The 21467-nt window shown below is 44.4% G+C and overlaps 1 protein-coding gene across 2 annotated transcripts in view; it reads right to left on the bottom strand.

Moving 5' to 3' along the window:
* RPN2 (ribophorin II) overlaps positions 1-21467 on the bottom strand; it is a 42751-nt gene that overhangs the window by 20549 nt on the left and 735 nt on the right. For both annotated transcript variants that reach the window (XM_080925726.1, XM_080925725.1), the window contains exons 2-9: positions 17627-17820; positions 12221-12316; positions 11200-11375; positions 8017-8092; positions 6917-7051; positions 4804-4980; positions 2592-2710; positions 374-479 (exon numbers count right to left, since the gene is read on the bottom strand). In XM_080925726.1, coding sequence (XP_080781852.1) covers positions 374-479; positions 2592-2710; positions 4804-4980; positions 6917-7051; positions 8017-8092; positions 11200-11375; positions 12221-12316; positions 17627-17820 — 1079 coding nt within the window. The remainder of the gene's footprint in view (positions 1-373; positions 480-2591; positions 2711-4803; positions 4981-6916; positions 7052-8016; positions 8093-11199; positions 11376-12220; positions 12317-17626; positions 17821-21467) is intronic.

Raw genomic sequence — 21467 nt, forward strand, 5'->3', positions numbered from 1 at the left:
AGGTGTGTATCTGAGAATATCTTCAAAGGCTAAATTAGGACGATGGAAGGATCAAAGGATCAGGGCATACTGTCAGGTACATACCCACAACACACCACAAGCTTATTATAAAAACTACATTGTCAAAATAAATGAAGGAGAAAGGGCACGATATTTTTCTTACATTAGAATTCCAATAATTAATATAGATGGAATGAAAGAGAAAAGTCTAAACAGAGTGCAGCCCTTGCTTAAAATCCCAGAACAAAGGAGATAGAGGCAGGAGGTCACTTTAGTCTGGGCACAAAAGTCAACAGACCAAATGACGAAAGCTCTGTGCCGTGGTCATTTGAGATACATGAATGTGCAGTAGGGGTACAAGAGAAGCACCTACCTCTACAGTGTTTGCAATGTAACGGTTGTCACCTTCAACTCTGACAGTGAAGTCATAGTAGCCACTGGGAAGTTTAACATTCTTGAAGTTTAGCTCAAAAATATCCCTGTTGGGAGTGAGGGCAACATTAGCAAGAACTCAGCAGTCCTAAGTGATCCCACTGGCTGGGTCACCCCAACCCCAGTGTCTCTGCTTCCTCTCAGGTCCTCACAGTCCCGTCCCTGCAGCGCCCGCCTGTACCGTGTGTACTACAGGCAGGTCTGCAGTCTGACTCCAGCCGCTCTCTGCTGTTCACTTTCTTGGTGGTGGGGATGGAGTCCCAGGCCCAGGGCTGCACGTGCTCCCCTGGCCCTCGGCCTCATCATGGTTACAACAAAGCCAAAGAAACACCTCCAAGTGTCCAGGGATGTCGGTGTGGCAGAGTAGAGTTGTGTGTCATGGTTTTTTATATTGGTTTTTAATTTACAAAAGGTTGTTTCTTTTATTTTACAAATTAATAATTCCCTATTTTAAACAGAAAAAGGGTAGAGAGCCCCTATAATTATCAGAAAGATTCCAATGACTTTTAGAGACAAGTTCATGTCTACAGCAGGGAAACCTTTACACTAAAGGAAAAACATTCTCTTCAATATTCCAACCTCCATATGGCAGTATTCATTAACACTAAATAAGGGTTTACATAGAAACCAAGTTTTAACTTATAACAGAGTCTAATTCAGTTTAAGAAATGTACCTATGGGACTTAAAAGGCGACAGTGAGTAAGAGCACTTTCTGCTCTTACAGAGGACCTGGGTTCAATTCCTAGCATCCACATGGTGGTCTACAACTATCTATGACTCCAGTTCTAGGTGAGCTGATGCCCTTTTCTGACTTCTGTGAGTACCAAACACACATGTAGCAAACATACACACATGCAAGCAAACATAGATATACAAAGAATAAAGTCTAAAAAGAACTTAAATAATAAAATGTACTCACATTCATAACTAAAAGACCGACAAAAGGCACCTTTATAAAATATGGGTATAAAATGTATGAGATAAAAAGCTATCTCTCAGTAGTAGAATTATGGATGATTTATATAGTGTAGTACTCACATATCAGACAAAGGTAACATTAAATATGGAAAAGACCGCTGCTCAGTGGCACAGGGCTGGGTGAGCAGAGCATGCCTGAGATCACCCCAGTCACCCAGAGGTCCTGGGTAACATTAAGATGAACAGATCAGTGGTGGAGAGATGGAAGAGAAAGAGAAACAGATACAGAATGAAAACAAGCAAAACTGGAGACAAAGTGAAGAACAACCTAATGTGAGTAGTCAGAGATGCCACACAAGGCCATGGTGAGGTCCTGGCCTGTTCTGCCATAAGGGCCATGTCTGGGACCATGTCTGGGACCATGTCTGGGACCACAGCCCTTTAGTAGCCAGGGTCTGTTACCATTAAAGGCCATGCAGATGTCCCTAGTCTGGGCTGCCAACCTGACGCCATGCTGATACCTGAGGGCAGTGTAGAGTTAGCCTCACCCCTCACTTGGGCAGCACAAGATAGCTGGCTTTGATGGTGTGAGCATGGGAGAGCTGTCAGGCTGACCAACTCAGCTACTACCCAGGCCTAGATCCAAGGCTTTAAACCGGCCCACTCCAACATCTACCCTGTGAGGGAGCTGATAGTCCAGAATAAAAGCTGCAGGATCTCCATGACACAGGGCAACAGGATACCCAAAAAGAGTCCCATTGAGGATCCAGTACTGATAGTATAGCAGAAGCCAGAGGCCTTAAACCAGATCAATGACTCATTGCCATGAACATCTGCAAGAAAAGATGTTTGGGCAAAAGGGTGTGCTGTAAGACACACCATGACACACCACAGCGTCCACAGTGAGCTTTTGTTTGTTCATTTGTTTTCTTTTGTGGAGAGGATAGAGAGACGGGGAGAAGAATGGGATTCAAGTGCATGATGTGAAATACACAAGAATTAATAAAATGTTTTTAAAAATTAACTTAAAAGTAGGTACACAAAGACAAGACAGAGCCACTAGAGAGACAAGGGCGGAACTAGTGAGGGCCATTTACTCTCCTTTAAGATTTATCGCACTAGGCAGATGTGGTTTTATGACTTGGGTAAGTTCCTCTATGACTCTGCTACACTGGCTGAAAGTTAACTCTCCAAAGCACAAAGCTTGTGTCCTGCACAGATCTTCATGTCCCAGACTTACCCTACGAGTGAAAAGGGCATCTTCTGCAGGACAGCAGCTCGGGAAGCCACGGATTTAGCATGCTCCAGCTTAACTGTAGCTTGAGCCAGAGGCTGAGACAAAACATTGCTGACTTGCAACTAGAAAGACAAAACAAAACAAAACACCAATGAATAGAACAAAGGCCACGGGAGTGGGAATTTGGCCCCTGGGGCATCTTATCTACAGGAAGCCAGCTCTGCACAACAAGTACCTTTCTTCTGGAATGTGCACTGATGTTCTGCTGCTTACCAGAGACCAAATTCGAGGACAGAATAGACTACAGATCGCTACAGCTAGGGATGAGCCTACAGATGACCCTGCCCAACCACCTCGAGAGGAGAAAACTAGACAACTGAGTGTGCATGTGAATGGCGGCTCCAATCCTTCATTTTCATGGCCCAGGCCTTGTATGTCCTAGGCAAGAGCTCTACCACTGAGCTACATCCCAAGACTCCAGTTGTCCAGGTTGGTTCTGAAACATCACTCTACAGAGTGGGCAAACTTAGAACTTGGGATTCTCCTACCTGAGCTTCCCACGGTTACAGGCCTTCTCACTAGCTTTTTACAATTGCAGTTCCATTTTACTTAACAGAGTGTCTTGCTATGTAACCCAGCTCTGGAGCATATTCCTTCTTGAGCCTGACAAATGCTGAGGGGACAGTGTGTATCACTCTACTCAGTCTAGTGTCCCTTGGTGACTAGGTTCCAAGGTTCTAGTGAACCCTTGTCCTATCAACTCTACTATCTTTTTAAAAAAATATTTATGTATATGACTACACTGTAGCTGTCTTCAGACACACCAGAAGAGGGCATCAGATCCCATTACAGATGGTTGTGAGCCACCATGTGGTTGCTGGGAATTGAACTCAGGACCTCTGGAAGAGCAGTTAGTGGTCTAACCACTGAGCCATCTCTCCAGCCTTATAATATCTTAAAAAAGAAGAAATCAGGGATTGGTTTATTTACTGGGTTTCTGCCTGCATGCCTGCTTATGTGCATGTGTGGGTGTGTGTATGATGTGCACATACCTCTACACATGTATCTGGAGGCCTTAAGAGGACACTGGTCCTCCTGTATTATTCTCCACATCATTCCCTTGAGACAGGGTCTCACTTTGAACCTAGATCTTGCCATTTTCCAGCTAGCAAGCCTCAGTGACAGTCTTGACTCCCTGTCTGCTCCCCATAGCTGGTACTTGGGTTACTGGTGCATATGATCACACCCGACTTTGAACCAGGGACCCACTGTGTAGCCCTGCTGGCCTTGAACTCAGAGATCTGTCTGCCTCTGCCTTCCGAGTGCTGAGATTATAGGTGTGCATCAGCATCATCTGGCAACACCTGACTCTTCTTGGGTGCTGGGGATCTGAACTTGGATCCTCATGCTTGCATAATATGCATAGTAAGTATCCCCATGAGTCATTCTTACCCAGCGTGCCATTTTTCTAGTCTCAGTACCTATCATTTTACAAATCTAGTACATGCTGATCACTAGGCATCCCATCAACTGTCAGAGGCAGACAGTATCATTTGTAATTTATAGGTAAAGAAACTGAGAATGTGGGAGTTTCGGGAGGCTGACTGCCAAAGGCCACATGGTCAATTAAGAAGTCAGGATTTACTAGTGTTGAGTGTACATGTATGCATCCAGCTTCAAAGCCAATATTTTTCCCACTACGTTCTCTAAATTCCACTTGAACTCACAGAATTATGTTAAAGAGGTTACTTCTCAGCCTGCTCTTGGGAAGACATAAGTTGTACCAAGAGAGACAAACAATTTTGAAACATGGGGAACCTTAGCAGGTTACCAAAATCAAACTTAGAGGACAGATGGAACTGCCCTGTGTGGAATCCCAACACCAAAATGAACAAAATGCTGACCCTAATAGAGATCTGAGATGAAACTTCTGGAAGCTAGAAGAGAGCATCAGGCACTGGAGTTACAGGTGGTTGTGAGCTGCCAGGCTGGTGCTGGAAATTAACTCCAATCCTTTGCAAGAGCAGCAATGCTCCTAACTACTGAGCCACCTCTCCAGCTCCACTTCTTTTTAATAGTTTCAAAAGCATTTGTGCCCAGCTCCCCGTGTTTATTTACTGGTATATCCTCATGAGGGCTACAACTGGCTCTATACCACACCTCAGTCTTGCTCTGGAAATAGCGTGAGAATGGCAGTCTTGGGCAGGGGTCATACCCGCAGGATAGCCTGTTCTTGAGTGTCAGAAGCAGAGCCCTCGGGCACAACCACCACTGGTACGTGGTAGCGATTCTGGGACAATGCAGCAGCAGCAGAGGCCACACTGAAGGCTTCTGAGAGGGACTCAAAGTTCTTCTTGCTGAAGATTGTGTTCATAAGCTGGATGACCTGATCCTGTGAGCAAAAGGAAACAAGGCTCAGGTCCTGTGCAGGAGCTGGAGGACCTCCCCATCCCCACACCAGTCCTTGTGTATCAGCACACCCAACACTAACTCAAATGAGGAATTAAAGGGGAATACATCCTGCATTTAAACCAAAATTTGAGCTTGACAGTTTTAATATAACCTTCTACTATAAATAGAAATTCATCCACTTATTTGTTAATCCTTTAATGACTGCTAAACTTACAAATGCAAATCATCCCAGGTAACTACTGAGATATGCAAACAGAAGCTAAAATGCATGTAACAGTAACCATCTGTTAAACACCAGGCCATGACAGTGGCTTTTACAAGCACTACCTCAAATCACCAGTTTCCACAGAGTGACAGCTGTCAATGCTCTCTGAATAGGAAACTGAGGCTAAAGCATGCTAAGTTTTACAGAAAGGCCAAGAAAAATTTGTTTGTCTCAGAATCCTGCCACAAAAATTCTGTTCTTCCCTAATTGCCAAAATCCTCACAGCTAGACCACCTTTCTTCCTATTCCTCTTTGAGCAATACACTGGGCTAAGTCTGCATTCATAAGGGCACATTTTCTGGTCAAAGTGCGTACTAGAAAGAAACTAAAATTACATTCTCCGCTAAGAACCCAGAGGCTGCATTAAGAAGAAAAATGAAAAGCAATTTTAAAACAAGTGGCCCTAAAAGGCATGATTATAATTCTGGAGGCTGTTTGCTTAGGAGGAAACATTTTCTACCTCAATCAGTTTTGTTTTTTTAAAATCAAGCATCTAACAAAAGAGTCCCTTTCTTCCTGACAGTGTTATTCACAGTCGACATGAAATAATTTTCTGTAATTGTACCAATTACACTTTTCCATCAGTAGGCTGTTGACATGTTAAAATGGGTGACTGTTCATCAGAGTTGTTATGTCAAAAGCAGTGACAGCAAAATTACTCTAGCCAAATACCTGGTTAGTAACAGCTTGGGAATAAAATGAAGGAAAGTTGAGGTTGTATATGTAGTCAGCGGCCATCTGTCTAAAGTATACAGAAAACTCCCAATGAGCTGCGCTGGAGGACCCTGTGTTCCTCAATGTGCACACTGACAGAAATGAAAGGAAAGCGGGTATTTCTTGCACTTAGAGGGAAGGACTGGACACAATAAGAATGCAAAGATATGAACAAAGAATTAGGAAATTAATTCTACCTACCTAAGGTAGATGTTATTTGCTGGTTATATAAAGACATTTGCAAAAAGCACTAAAATAATGTAAGTATTAGCTTTAAACTCAAATCTTTCTTCTAAAACTTTAAGTAACAGAACTTGCATTTTAAGTACTTGAGACCGAAGGTTGGCAACCTCACACACAGGGGACATAGAGGTTTCACTTAAAAATATACTTCACACATACTCTAACTAAAATCATTCAAGTTATCAACCTCTTCTTAAAAATAAGCAAACAAACAAAAAAACCCACACACAAAAACAAAGCCCAATTTTTAGCAGTATCTGAAAGACACACAGCTTCTTATAGAAACAGCATGAAGAACTCCATCTACCAAATAAGATTATATCTAAATGAGCTGCTGATGAGGATGAAGGGAAGAAGGGAAGAGATGGCACTTGAGTCCAGGGCTTCGTGCTGAAAGGAAATTGAAAAGCATACAGGAGACAAGCAAAGCAGGGACTGTGCCTTTCTAATGATATGCATGTGCTTTAGAAAAGCAGGAGTGAAAATTTATTTACATGCCTGTCACACTGACTTGCAGCTCTTTAGTATAGGCATTAATACCTTCCTATTACTCATTCTTTAAAACCTAATCCAAATCATAAATAACCACATCCCGAGGTGTGATCTGAACCCCCTTCTCTGGAAATAGCTATACTTGGCAAATAAATGTAGCAACGCCTTTGAGTTCCACGCTTGACAACCATTAGACATGCACCTCCTTCATGGATGGTTCAGTCCCTACATGGTCCATGAGCTTGTAGGTGGCAGCAACAAACGATGCTGTAAGTTCCAGTCCTTCCTCAAACTGGAGATACACACCCCCTAGTTCGTCAAGGCGAGCAACAAGGTCCTGTCACAAAAAACAGAGGCATGTTGGAACATAGAAATCATAGACACGAGATACAGAAAGCACCGTGACCCCAGAGAGCTGGCCTTTTTGAACCGTCTCACTGAGCATGAAGACCACCTAAGCCACTCAGTATTTTCCACAAACATAAATAAGTAAAAAGTACTTGGGCAGACCAGTAGAGTCTCTGTCAGCTTTGGCAGCATGCCTCCCACAGCCCCTGTACTGCCAAGTCCTAAGGGCAGGGCACTGAAGCAGCCACTAGCTTGAGCAGAACAGTGACCCCAGCTGAAACCTGCCAGAAAGCACCACATGCACTTGGACAGTGCCTATGAAGCGCAGCTCTTCTCACTTCCCCTCAGTCTACGGCTCTCCCAGAGGAGCAGAGCGAAGCGGTTACTGTGCCAGTGGGGCACACATCAATGACACTGGCAGAACTGCCTGCCATCACTGGCTACACCGCTCTTGAGGGTGGCCCAAGGAACAGAATGTGGGTATAGGACTGAGCAATAGTAAACACATGAGCCAGGCAGGGCAGCACACACCTCACTCAGGAAGTGAGGCAGGTAAGTGCTACATAATGAGACTGTCTCAACCCCAAAATACCCACCAACAGTGGCCACTTACTAGGCAGCTAGTTAATATATATATGCAGGCTCTTTAACCTTTCTGGCTCCCACAATCAGCAAACAGGGAAACTGAGGCTCAGAGCATCAAATACCTTACCTCCAATTACAAAGCTGTAACTGGCATAGAAAAGCATTTGAGTTTTAGCTTTATTGGTTCCATACCTGGGGCCAACATTAGTCTAACAAATATTCTCTAACACATATTGCTTAAAGAACAAAAGCCCATTGAACTCAATAGTCATGAATGTAAAAGATACACAGCTGACTATAAGAAACCAGTCATGTCTACTTGCAAGAAAAGACAGGAAGTCAGACTCATTTGGAGAAATGGATTCATACCTCAATCTCCTCTACAATGTTCCTCAGGTCAGCCTGCTGGGATAGGTGGGATGCTGTCTGCAGAGCCTGGACGGTTCTGAAAGGTAAAGAGTAGAGCACTGAGACTATGATTTAGTTAGAAAGTGCCCTCCTGGCTTGTAAATGTGTTATGCTAGCCTGGAACTTTGCAAATTGTTGGGCAGAAGTTGGAGCAGCTTTTGTAAAACCAAAGCACACAGGGCAAAGATCTGGTCTGAAGGTACTGCCTGTGCTTCCAGCATTCTGATGCAAGGTCTACAAGTGACACTCCCTCAGGCATGTAGTCTTAACCAATCGTATTTTCTTCTAGCATTTATTTAGTATTCTCTGTATGAGAATATATGCATAATACATACTTAATTCTTATGAGCAATGACTTTATTCTACCTACATGTATCAGTATTTACTCAATTTCTAAAAATCATTTATTTTTGCAAATGGGTCTTAAGTTTCCCAGGGTGGCCTCAAACTTGCTGATGATGACCTTAAATTCCTGGTCCCCTTGCCTCCACTTGCTGAGTGTTGGGATCACAGGTGGATAGCACATACCTGTTTTATGTAGTCCTGGGAATTAAATCCCAGGCCTCAAGCATGCTGTGAAAGCCTTCTATCCACTACAGCCCTCCAGCAGCGCTCTACCAACGCAGCTATATACCAAGCTCCTTAATCTCAAAATCCAAAGTGAGTTTAGTGGTACTGACTGCAGTCACAATGTCCAAACACCATCTCTGTGTATGTACAGAACACTTATTTCCCTGAGTCACAAATAAAGTCCTACATTAATTAAGCAGTTCCTCTGCACGGTGTCCACCTCAGCCACCTCCCAGCAACACAATTCTACACACTTGATTGTTCTGGACGGTCTTGTGAAACGGAGTCACACAGCAGTCATTTTGTTGGGATGGTGCTGAGAGCATCAGTTTCCGGCTCTTGGGTATCCCAAGCAAGCATTTTACCGCTGGGATACAGCCTCTAATACGTGACCTCTGAGGCTCATCCGTATTGTGGCACATATCAGCACTTCATTCTTTGTTTTATTACTCACATATTTTTATTAAGAGGACATTCTTGGGGCTGGTGAGATGGCTCAGAGGTTAAGAGCACTGACTGGTGACTCACAACCGTCTGTAATGGGATCTGATGCCCTCGTCTGGTGTGTCTGAAGACAGGGACAGTGTCCTTACATACATAAAAGAAATCTTAAAAAGAAGATGATGTTGATGATTTTTAAAAAAAGTATATTCTATAAGAAAAACATTTTGTTGGGTATATTGGTACACACCTTTAATGGCAGTCCTCAGGAGGCAGAGGCAGGTAGATGTCTGTGAGTTCAAGGCCAGTCTGGGCTATATAGCTAGGTCCAGGATAGCTAGGACTATATAGAATCTGTCTCAGAAAAAAAAAAAAGTTGTCCACCGACTTCTACATGTGTGTCACAGGGCACATTCCTCTCACACACACACCTAAATAACAATAACAAGAAAACATTTTAAGGTGGAATGTGACAATTCTGTATGTCATTTTTTTATTAGTTTTTTTTTTAACCCTGTTAATTCAGATCGTCTGGAGAGCATAACCAGTTCTCTAGGTAAAATGAGGGCTTCTGAGTCCCCCTGGTGGTCAAATGGTTTGTAGCTTCAGCACTGGAATTCCTAAGAGATGCCTGAGCACATGTACTTTTAAGAGTCAGGGAATGTAGAGCAAGAATCTGTCTTCTTGTGTCAAGATCCTAACAGTTTAGATTCCCACCATGGAAAGCTAACTCTATTAAGATGACAAGTTAGAAAACAGAAGAGCCACAGTGTAAGGAGAGAAGCTTTGGTTTGGTGTCTACGGTACTGGGCCTTGTGCCTGGCAGTTAAGTGTTGTGCCCTCCGTTTCCAGCCCCCAATCCCAATGTTCTGAAAGGAGGAGTTGGTACATCAACTGTTAAACACTATGAACAAAAGCAACTCGGGAGGAAAGCCTATTTGGCTCACACTTCCATAATCATCAAAGGAGATCAGGGCAGAAACTCAAACGGAGCAGGAACCCAAAAGCAGGAGGTGGAGGAACAAAGTGAGTTTCAGGAGAGCAAGGGCTACACAGAGAAACCCTGTCTTGCAAAAACAACAGTAACAAAAAACAAACAATCTGTCTCAAAACAACAGCATGGACAGCACCCGAGGAGCAGCACCTTGATTAATCTCTGCTCTCCACACCCACGCACACAAGGGCATCTGCATACACACGTGTGCAATCTCACATGTTGGGTATTCACTCCTATAAGGTGCTTCTTCTCACCTATGCCTTCTGCAGAGGACCAGATTTGGATTTGTAGAATATGTTATCCTGAGAACCCCATGTGCCTAATGGATGCTGCTTCTCACAACACCCGAGAGTCCAATAAGATCCTATTCTTCACAGAAGCCCTAGTGCCAACACTGCAGTAAAGCAGGCCAAGCCTCACCGCAAACGGCATGCAGCTAGCTCACTGCCCTCACGGTCCTTGCTCCAGCTCCCACCTGTCTGCGTGGGATGGTGGGCTTACACTGCCTCAGCCCTTGCCTTCTGCCTGATACCTTGAAGGTATGTCTGTGTTGAGTTCCACAAGGCCAAGGACCAGACTTGCTGCCAGTCACTGGGGCTGGGGAGATGCTGGGTACGTGTCTGCCATGCAGGTATGATGAGTTCAGACTCCTGGCACCCATGTAAAAGATGGAGAAGGCAGTGTGTCTGTAACCCCAGGACTAGCAGTACTAATCCCTAGAGCTCATTAGCCAGTTTGTCTCAAAAAACAAGGCAGAATGCCTGGTGTAATGGCACATGCCTGTAATTCCAGCATGTAGGAGGTAGATCTCTCTGGGTTCAAGGTCAGCTAGGTCTGCACTGGGAGTTTCAGGATAGCCAGGTATACATAGTGAGACCCTGCCTAAAAATAAAAAAGAAAACCCAAGGTGGAAAGTGACTGAGGAAGACACCTGCCATTGACCTTTGACCTCCACTTGCAAACACACCCCTACCCCTTGACCTCCTACCCCACACTCACTATAGTGTCTGCCACAACTAGCAGAGCACCTGGCACACAGCAGATGTCTAGAAATGTTTGCTGCAGGAATGAACAAACCTTCTCAGGTCGGTAACCAACACAAATGAAGTCAAAAAGTCTTCAAACTGACAACTTACGCCAGCACAGTCTCCTCCTTGCTAAGGCGAGCGGTAAGGGCACCAAGGGCTTCATGGGATGCCAAGGGAAGCCCAAAACCACTGAGTGCTGCAACTGCATGGTAGATCTGGGCAATGGAGGAGTCTTCACTGACTGCTGCCAGAAGTAGGTCTCTGGTCTCATTCGAAACGGATATCTAGGAAAGGAGTGGCAGACACAGTTAGAGCAGGTTCTGGCAGAGTGGGAAAGGCACACGGACCGTGGTGTGAGCCAAGGCCACGCCCACTACGTACCCAGAATCAAGTGTTCACAGCATCAACACCACCTCTGTTCTGACTGGTCTGTCACCCTGAGACAAGCCAGAGTTACCTGGGCAGGCAGACCCTCACTTGAGGAAATGCTTCACTAATACTGGCATAGATAGCCAAATTTATAGGCCATTTTCTTGATTAAAAATTGATGTAGGAGGGCCCAGACCCCTGCGGGTGGTGTGTCCTCTGGGCAGGTGGTCCCAGGTGTAGAGAGCAGGCTGAGCAAGCCACAAGGAACAAGTAGGCAAGCATCTCTCCTCTATTGCCTGGAGTTCCTACACTTTTGGTGATGAACTGTGATATGGACGTGTAAGTCAAACAAATCCCCACTCCAAGTTGCTTTGGTCATGCATTTCATCAGAGCAATAGAAACCCTAAGACAGCCTCTCAAAAGATAACATGTCTGCTAGTCTACTTAAAGTAATCTAGGTCAAGAGAATGATCCAGAATCTGAGGTGAGGATGCACTGGATGTCTGTAAATGTTAAAGGAGAAGGGAAAGAAACCCTAGAGCCTTCCAGAAGAGAGATAAGAAAAGACGATCTAAAAGCTATTACAGTGAGCACTTAAAGGAAACAGACTTTCTATAGGAATAAAATTATGTGGATGGAATTCTATCCCACACCAACAGTTTGTCACTGATAAAAACTATATTAAAATCTGACATTATGTCCCCTTTAAATGTTCTTTACTGCAAACAAACAAATGACAATGTAGGAACCTGGGCTCACCTCACAGCCTGAGAGGACCTGGCTGGACTGGGCAGCATAGAAGAGAGAATCCACGTTGCTGGGATCAAGGTTTGACTTGATGAAGGTACACGCTTTCTAAAATGGAAGAAAGTCAAGGAGAAGTGGTGATGTAATGCAGTAACTAGGAAAGGTGGAAGTGTAGGGTGCTAAATAAAATCCTAAACCATCTATGGAAGTTTAACTAACATGTGGAGTGTTCTAGATTCTAGATTTAGTTTTTCCAATAGTTATTTTCCATAGGACACCATTACCCCAAACTGCTGACTTCACACAGAAACAGCAAGGCTGAAGTGGGTGGAAATCATTTAACAAATGTCCTGCTCTGGCGTGACCTGTGCTCTTCCTTTTGATGAGCATGAGGCCCTCCAAGACAGCATTATTATTTCCTTTAGCAGGAAAAAACAAACAAACAAACAAACAAACAAAAAAAACCTGAGACTTAGTAGATAAGTGTCCTGTGGAAGATGGCAGAATTAAGTGTCCCCTGATGCCAAGCTTTCCAGTGTCATTGCTCTGAAGCCATGTGAGACAATCTAAAGTGACTTTAAAGGCATCTCTTCTCCCTGGTTCAGACCCGGTATCACCATGCATCTACCCCCAAAGCAGAGCTGGGAATTGTGGCTGACTCTTCCCTTCCCTCCAAGGCTACCCAGCCTGCTTCCTTTCCACTGACCCCTGGCTCATCACTTCATCACTGCTTTCAGGCAGGTCCTTGTCATCTTTCACCTCATTGCTATAGCCCTCTCTCCAGGCATGCAATCTACTCTGTACAAAGATGTTGCTTTACTATTAAATCCTCATGGTTCCCCCCCTCATGCCCAAAGAAGATCCAAAGTTGCCAACACAGAACAAAATGTCTGAGTGTCATATCATCAGCAGGGCCACCTCAGACCCCAGAATCTTATTCTCCTACACTTCCCAATTGAACAACTTTCCTGTCCTTGGATTACCCACCCCCCTCCATTTTCCTTGTCTTTCCTGTCTGCCAAAGGAGGCCCTCCCTTCACCTCTGCTCAGATACACCTGTCACAAATGGCCTATGTTGATATTCATCCCACAGGCCACAGCCTGCCCTTGCCCTATGTTTCCCACAGCTCTTGTCACAGGTAGTCAGTGCTAGCTGCCAGAGAACACTGCTTCCATCACAGTAATCCAACCACTTCTCTTCCTCTGAACTACAAGGAAAACAAGTCATACTGATAAACTCTGAATCAGACAGTATAAAATAATTGCCAGGCATGACAGCATACACCATTAATTCCAGTAGTCAGAGCACAGAGACAGGCTATGAGTTTGAGACCAGCTTGGTCTACACAGTGAGTTCCAGGGTAGCTAGAGCTCTGTAGAGACCCTGTCTCAAAATAAAACAAACAAAACCCCTAAAACTCCAGCTATTTAAAATTTTATGGACAACCCAGTCAAAAGTGGGTACTTCTGGCACTGAGGATGCTGCTCAGAAATATGTTTGCAGAGCTTGCTTAAGTCCTGGAATTTGATCCTTAAGTCACAGAAAAGAAAACGTAGGAACTTCTGGGAAATGAACCAGGGAGCAGGAGTGGGTGAACCATGACACTGCCTGGTGCCGTCTCCCAACAGCTAAGCTACATTGTGTCAGGTCTCACTGTAGGCTTTGGTCACTCAAACCAAACAAGTCCATTTAAAAATGTTAGTAACAAAACTTAAGATCCTTAAAACAAATGAGTTACAACTTTAGTGCAGTTTGAAAGAACTGGGGGCAGGGATAAAATACTTCATCTTCTATAAATTGGGATCTGAAGAAGGAAACTGGTTCTTTCATGAAGACACTCCACACAGGACAAAGATGCTGAGAAGTGCTCTGCTGCCCTCTGGTGCTTTATAAATGAAACAACAGCATCAGGCTCCCACAGGTAAGGTACCTCCTCCCCACTTCAAATGTGTGGTGTTCTGCGTGCTTCTTGGGGGATTTCTTGTTTCCTCCTCAAACGACCTTACACAAAGACACTTTTACTGTCTTAAGTCCACAGAGAAGATCAAGATCTAGAGAAGTAAAGCAGAACAACCAAGGTCATTCTCAGTGGGAGAGCTCACCTTCAAAGCCAGACAGACTGGCTGTACCTTCTTCTGTATGAGACTGCTAAAATGATCTGTTCTGGAGTAGATTCAGCAATGGACTTACTCTAATGTTACAGGGACAATCAGGATCAAGGGCAAGAATGTTCAGTGGCTTCAAAAAGCAGCGGGAGTGGGGAAACTTCCTAACACCTGCTCAGGACTCTCGGAGAGTGCCCCCCTCTCCGTTCTAGGACTGGGGAAGGGGGTGTCTTCAGCTGGCTCTTCTAGGGATATGTATTACTAACTGAGCTGTTCTCCACATTCCAGGCACTTTATCAACTGGAAGTTGAGAACCACTCCATACATCTGGTACTTCACACCCCAGACCCTTGTGCCCTTGTAAACCCCAAGGACCTCAACATTCTCTTGCTTTCTTCTAGCATTCTTCTCCCAGCCTCTAACCCTAATCAGATACCATGCTCTTTCCTGTTCACCTTCTCCCTCACCTCCTGTCTTCTCTCAGACCTCACAATATGCAGACATATCCTTTGCCACTCAGCCCAGTTCTCATACACACTGCCTCTATCTCTGCTCCAGCTGTCCTAGACACCAACTCATAGCCGACACTTCTAGCACCAGTGAGCCCCACTTTATACAGGCTCCGTTACCTCATCAGCTCAATTCCTCCCCTCAACTGATAACCCATAATGCACTCAAAAAGTTAAGTCTTATTTCAAACACTCATCCATCCTTGTCTTTTGACCTGTCTTCTCCCTTTCCACACAGCCCCAGCTCAATTCACACCTTCAGCCCTAATCACCGTCCCCTCAAACTCATAACACCAGCAAAGAACATCTTTAGAGGAATGTGTGCCTCAAACCGAAATCTAATGATTCACAAAAGCTTCTGTCCTTGGCAGAAACCTTTCATCCTGCATTCCCATTCTCTAACATCCCAACTTCATGTGCTATACTTTACAGTACCAAACCTCTGTAGCCGCCACCGCATCCCCCACGCACTCTGAGGAAACGGCAGCACCACAAACACGGGGTGAGCTAGGCACTGTCTGAGCTTGCCTGAATCAATTGTGAACAGGACAAAAGTGCCCCCATATAAAAATGATAACTACAGCTACCCTGGGGGGGCTGTGGCACTATCTGACCTCACTTCATGCCACCATGGCCCTCTTTCCACAGAGAAGTTCAGGTGAACTGACTGATGCCTGTGAGCTTCCTTTCAGGCTAAAATAATTCACTTTAAGGATTCACAAGACCAGGCTGGAGAGATGGCTCAGTGGTTAAGAGCACTGACTGTTCTTCCAGAGGTCCTGAGTTCAGTTCCCAGCAACCACATGGTAGCTCACAACCATCTGTAATGGAACCCTCCTCTGGCGAGTCTGAAGACAGCTACAGTGTACTCACATACATAAAATAAACAAATCATTCAAATTAAAAAAAAAAAAAAAGTATTCACAAGACCACGAGGAAAAGTTTGCTTCCTTAATATAGTTACACACAAGAAAAAGGCACTGGCAGAAACAAAGGATGACTGTAACGGAGAAATCTGGGTGTGCTGAATCCTAGACGTCAGGGATTAGCAAATGTTCCCTATAAAGAGCCAATTAATATTTCAGCACTTGGAGCTAGACAGTGCAGAAACTACTCTATATATTGTATATTGTAAAGGTACAGAAGCAGCAGTGGATTATGTGTATACAAATGGGTGTAGGTACTTCAATAAACCCTCATTTACAAAAACAAGCTTCAACACAGATGTGACCGTAGGAACCAGTTTGCCACCTCTCCACATTCAGATCCACTGGTAGACATTACAACGCTCTCAACAAATAATACTAATTACTGATTCTAGCCCAGGAAACAGTATACTATGCCAGAAAGCCAAGAAGCGTGTCCCCCCACCCATCTCTCTTACACACACACACACACACACACACACACACACACACACTTTAACCTGTTTTCATAAATGAAACATTTTTAGTGCGCGCGCGCGTGCACACACACACACACAGTACTGATATGAAATGAATTTAAAGACACTGACAGGGATTCCCATTCTTGGCCATGACAAAATTAACTTTACCCCTTCTACTAGTAACTACAAAACTAACCAGAACTGAGACACTAGATAACAGTGCCCACTGCGACGCCCACCACCCCACTCTGAGACAGGGCCTTCTCATGCAGCCCCTGCTGGCCTGGAACTCACTACGTACATCGGGCTGGCCTTAGCTCCAGACACTGTCCCCCCTCTGCTTCCCAAGTGCTGGGAAGGAGGTGCCCATCTTACCCAGCCACATCATGGCTCTTGAGCAAGAGGAGAACAGCATAAATGATGGGCATTCGCGTGGAAACAGGGTGTCAGAAAGTTTGTTTGTGTAGAGAATATCTCAGAGCACACACACACAAACCGAGGATGCGTACCATGGCGAACAGCAGTGTGCTGCAAAGCCTGGCAACCCCAGTCTGACCCACGTCAGACCATCTGCAGGAGCTGGCTTCCTTCCTCCATCCTGGGAGTCCTGGGAACTCTCTAAGGCCACCAGATTTGGTGGCAGGTACCTTTACTCATTGAGTCATTTTGCCACACAAATGGGTGGTTTTTAAGTCTTAATTTATGGTAATTTATTATGATGTCATAGAAAACTAAGAAATACTCAGGAAAAATGTTTTAGCCTAACTGTCCATGATTTTGTAATAAATACATACACCCTTAGTTGTTCCTAAACCCAGAAAACATTTCAATTGCAATATATTCTGCTTACTGAAAGTAAAATGTGTCCAAATTGCCTGACGCCATTACTACTGCTGACTACTGCATGTAAGTCCTCCACCTTGAGCTCCCGCGTTGTTAGCCTTGCCCCTTGTACTCTTCATGCACATACTGTGGAGGTGGGGAGGTAGCTCAGTGGTTAAGAGCGCTGGCTGCTCTTGCAGAAAGCCAGGGTTCAGTTCCAAAGCTCCAAACAGCCTCCTGATCGGCTGTAACTTCAGTTTCAGGGGATCTGATACCCTCTCCTGGGCTCTTGTGCACAAAGCAGACTTGGTGCACATAGATACAGGCAAAATATTCCTACACATAAAATAAGTACACAAACCAAATCCATGTTGCACTGTGCAGTTTCGCAGAGTTCTGGAAGTTTCTAAAGGCTCTTGCTGGCTCTCCTTCCCCCCAGAAACACCCGCATGCCCCTACACACTGACAGAAATATCTGTTACATTAACCCAACTGCTTTCACAGCAAGAACTTGCTTTAAAGTGCCCATGAGGACCACGTCGAGACTAAGGGTCTCAAACACTGAATGAACAGGGAAAGGTGGTTTACTGTTACCTTGACATCTGGCACCTGTGCCCCAAGGCTGCTGAGTCCCACGATGGAGTAGAAGGCAGACTCCAAACTTGTGAAAGGGCGATCCAGTGAGGCTTTCAGTCTTTCCACATCATGCTTGGTGAGGTAGTGAGTAGGGGTCAGAGCCTGGGTGCTGGCTGTGATGGTCAGGACCAACAGGAAGACAGCGCTTGAACCTGAGGGAAGTAACTATTAAGTACACACCACAGCACACCTGCTCTCAATCCCAACAATGACGTCCCAGGACTGGGAGCCCAACCATGTGGGGATGGGCGGAGAACACAAGTTTTAGCCTCTAGAGGGGAATGGTGACCCCTAGGACATCTTCAACCACTGGACAGTCAGAATCTGAAGAACAAGACCACACCATCCCTGTTTAAAACTTCCCAGGACAGAACTCATCTTGAATCTTCATATCTTGTCTCCTCAAGCTAAAAAATGCCTTCCTCACCCGCCCCAACTGACACGCTCCCCAATTTCAACTTCGCATAACTTATCCTTTCAGGTGTCAGCTTAAGCATCTCTAAGAAGATTTTCCAGGAAAATGAGGAAATGGTTCAGTGGAAAAGAGCACTGACTGATCTTCCAGAGGACTGGAGTTCAGCTCCCAGAACCAACGTGATGGTTCACAACTACCTGTGACTCCAAATCTAAATGATCAGATGCCCTCTTCTGGACTCCAAAGGCACCAGGCACACACTTGGTACACCTACACTCACATTAAAATAAAGATAAATTCTAAAACAGGGTTCCCTGAATTAGATGAATGTACAAAAACCCGGCCTCTGAGCTACATAGGAACCATAGCCAAGTTATTCAGTTACGTCTCAGCTTCCTCAGGCATAAAGCAGACAGCAGTGTCACCCCTGGGCCTGTTATAACTTAAGGTAGAAAGACTTTAGGACAATGGCTGGCACACAGCAAGCACTATATGAAGTGTCAGCTGCTGCTTCCATTACTGTGGGTGACGCTGTAGCCACTCAGCACACTCTATACTGTATGTAACAGCATCTCGGGTAACTAAGAGTAGGAGGGCTGACTTCTCTGCTAATCTATAAGCTCCTGGAGGGTAAAGACAATTTCTCAATATTATCTCAGTATCTCCAAGTCCTACAGATTGCCAGGTACATAGTATGCAGGGAATAAATACTTTACAAAAACAAAAAAAAAAAAAAAAAAAAAAAAAACAGTCCTGTCTGTTATGCCCTAGAGGATAGGAAAATACTGTAGGAACAGCACCTGTCTGTCTTTTATTAAAAGAGGGAATTTTTGAATAGGCTCTGTCAAAAAGTGAATCATCTGTCACCCAAGTTAAAAGCATTAAAAAACAATTATAAGGTTAACACCAATGGTCCTAAATCCTTTGCCTAAGCCAGTATGCATAGAGGTGGTGGCTTAGCATAGAATTTGCCCCCTGGGTTTGGTGTGTAGTACCTCTAAGCTTAACCTTAAATTAACCCCTAACCTTAAATTAAAAAAGCAAAGAGCTCTACAATGTGTAGTAGCTGTCAATATAGTGAATGTTGCTGTTTAATTTGAATTAGAATCTCTTAAAGGCATTACTTTACAAAGAAGAAAACTAAGGACTACAGTAGCTTACACATGGCCAATCTTGGACTCAGACCCAGTAACACTACACACTTCATACTCCTCTTAAAAGAACCGAATTAAACTGGGCTGGAGAGTGTGCACAGTATGGAGGTCAGAGGAGCACTTAGCTAGAACACATACAGGTCCTGAAGATCGGATTCATCAGCCAGGCTCAGTGACAAGGACCTTAACCTCAGAAGTCATCTTCTCAGACCCTACTTCTGTCTGTCTGTCTTTCTGAGAATGCTGAAGAAATGCATAACTAGGAATCACTCCTCTATGGGCAGTAGTTTCATTTAAGTCTTTGTGTGTCTATCACCCTAAATGTGAAAACTCTTCAAAAAACTAAAGGCCAGCATGCACAGAGATGGTGGCTTAGAGTAGAATCCACTTCCTGGGTTTGGTGCATAGTACCTCTAAGCTTAACCTTAAACTAAAAAAGCAAAGAGCTCTACAATGTGTAGTAGCCTTCAATATACTGAATGTTCCAGTGTGCCATGGGCTTGTTTTTCCCTCAGTGCTGGGAACTAAACCCTAAGCACTATTTTAGGTGTTAAAAATAAACATACAACTAGGAAACCTTTATCCTCAAACAAATTACATCTTAGTGAAGAAAAAAAAAAGTTAAGAACCATGATTAATCACTTTGGGAAGCACAGAATGGGTATCTTGGGAGGAATGTGTTTTGTATGGTGAGAAACAAAGATGCTGAGCTGCAGACCTGAGAGCAGAGAACTTCACTAAGCTATGTGAGGATATACTGTAACGAGAAAACTAGATACAAAGACAGAATCAGGAGCTGATATGTAGGCAACTGAAAAGGGCTCTGGTTTTTACTGAGGGAGAAGGGGACCACAGCAACACTCTGAGCAGGGAAGCAATTTGACAAGTATTTTAATAGGATTGCTTTGTTGAAGATGATACTGTGTCATACCCACCTAAGTAGGGGTGAAGGGGGTGGGAGGGGAAAGCTATGTTGGAGGATATTGCCAAGATCCTCCTACATAGAGTGCAGAGAGAATGATACCCCACAAGTAAACAGAAGTGGAGATGCTAAGTAAGTACCAGTCTTGCCACAACTTGAAGTTAAAACCTATCAGAATTAATGGTAAGAGGATGTGGACTAAGAGACACCGAGGCATTTCGAAAAATCCGCAATGACCAGTAGGGCAATCAGGGATTTGATGTGGTGAGTGACTATGGTCACTGCTCCTCCAGATAAACTGTAAATACCCCTACAGCCTCTGTGCCAGAATCTGAATCTTTCTACCTCAACTTAACCACAGTAGCAACTATTCTGGCTAATACTCGAACACTCAATTGTCGGGTAGGTCCAGTGTATACCGAATTCTTTGTGTGCACCGCATCAGTTTTTAATCCTAATACCCAAGTGGGTATTTTCTGCATTTTACAAATCAAGAAATGGTTGGTAAACCATTTTACACCTGTCACTCCAGGCCTGGGGAAACAGAGCAAGATGGTGAGTCTGAGCTGGAGCCCCAGCTACACAGTAAGACACTACCTACTTTGTGTGTATTGTGGTGCATGCACATAAGTGTATGCCATACACAAACATGCAGAGGCCAGAGTAAACATAGGATGACTTCCTCAGTTGCTCTATGCCTTCCTGCCTTGAGGCAGGGCCTTTTCACTGAACTAGAACCATTTCGGCTAGACTTGGTTACCTCTTGGGACATGCAGCCAGCTATACACAGTACTGTGATTTGAACTCAGACCCACAAGTTGCACTGAACCATCTCCCAGATCCCTAGATCCTATCTAAATAAAGAAAAAATAAAGTTCTTAAGTAGGTACCTGCCCCTGCCCTGAGACTCAAACTTCAGAGAGTTTGAATACAAATTCTGACTTTAACCACTTTACCAACAAATCAGTGAAATAGCAAGCTCTGTTCACTCTGGTCCTATGGGCGAGGGATTTCAACTACTCATCGGCCATTGGGAATAAGACACCCAAATAGTCCTGTTAAAAAGAATACACTAGGAGAGATGGCGGTTAAGAGCACTGACTGCTCTTCCAGAGGTCCTAAGTTCAATTCCCAGCAACCACACGGTGGCTCACATCCATCTGTAATGGGATCTGATGCCCTCTTCTGGTGTGCCTAAAGGCAGCTACAGTGTTACTCACATTTTAAAAAAAGAATACACTAAGATTCCGACCTATCCACTCAAAATACTAAGCACTGAATTTTGCCCAGCACTGTTAAAAGCAAGCA

Source organism: Micromys minutus (genome assembly GCF_963924665.1).
Source record: "Micromys minutus genome assembly, chromosome: 11".
NCBI lineage: Eukaryota > Metazoa > Chordata > Mammalia > Rodentia > Muridae > Micromys > Micromys minutus.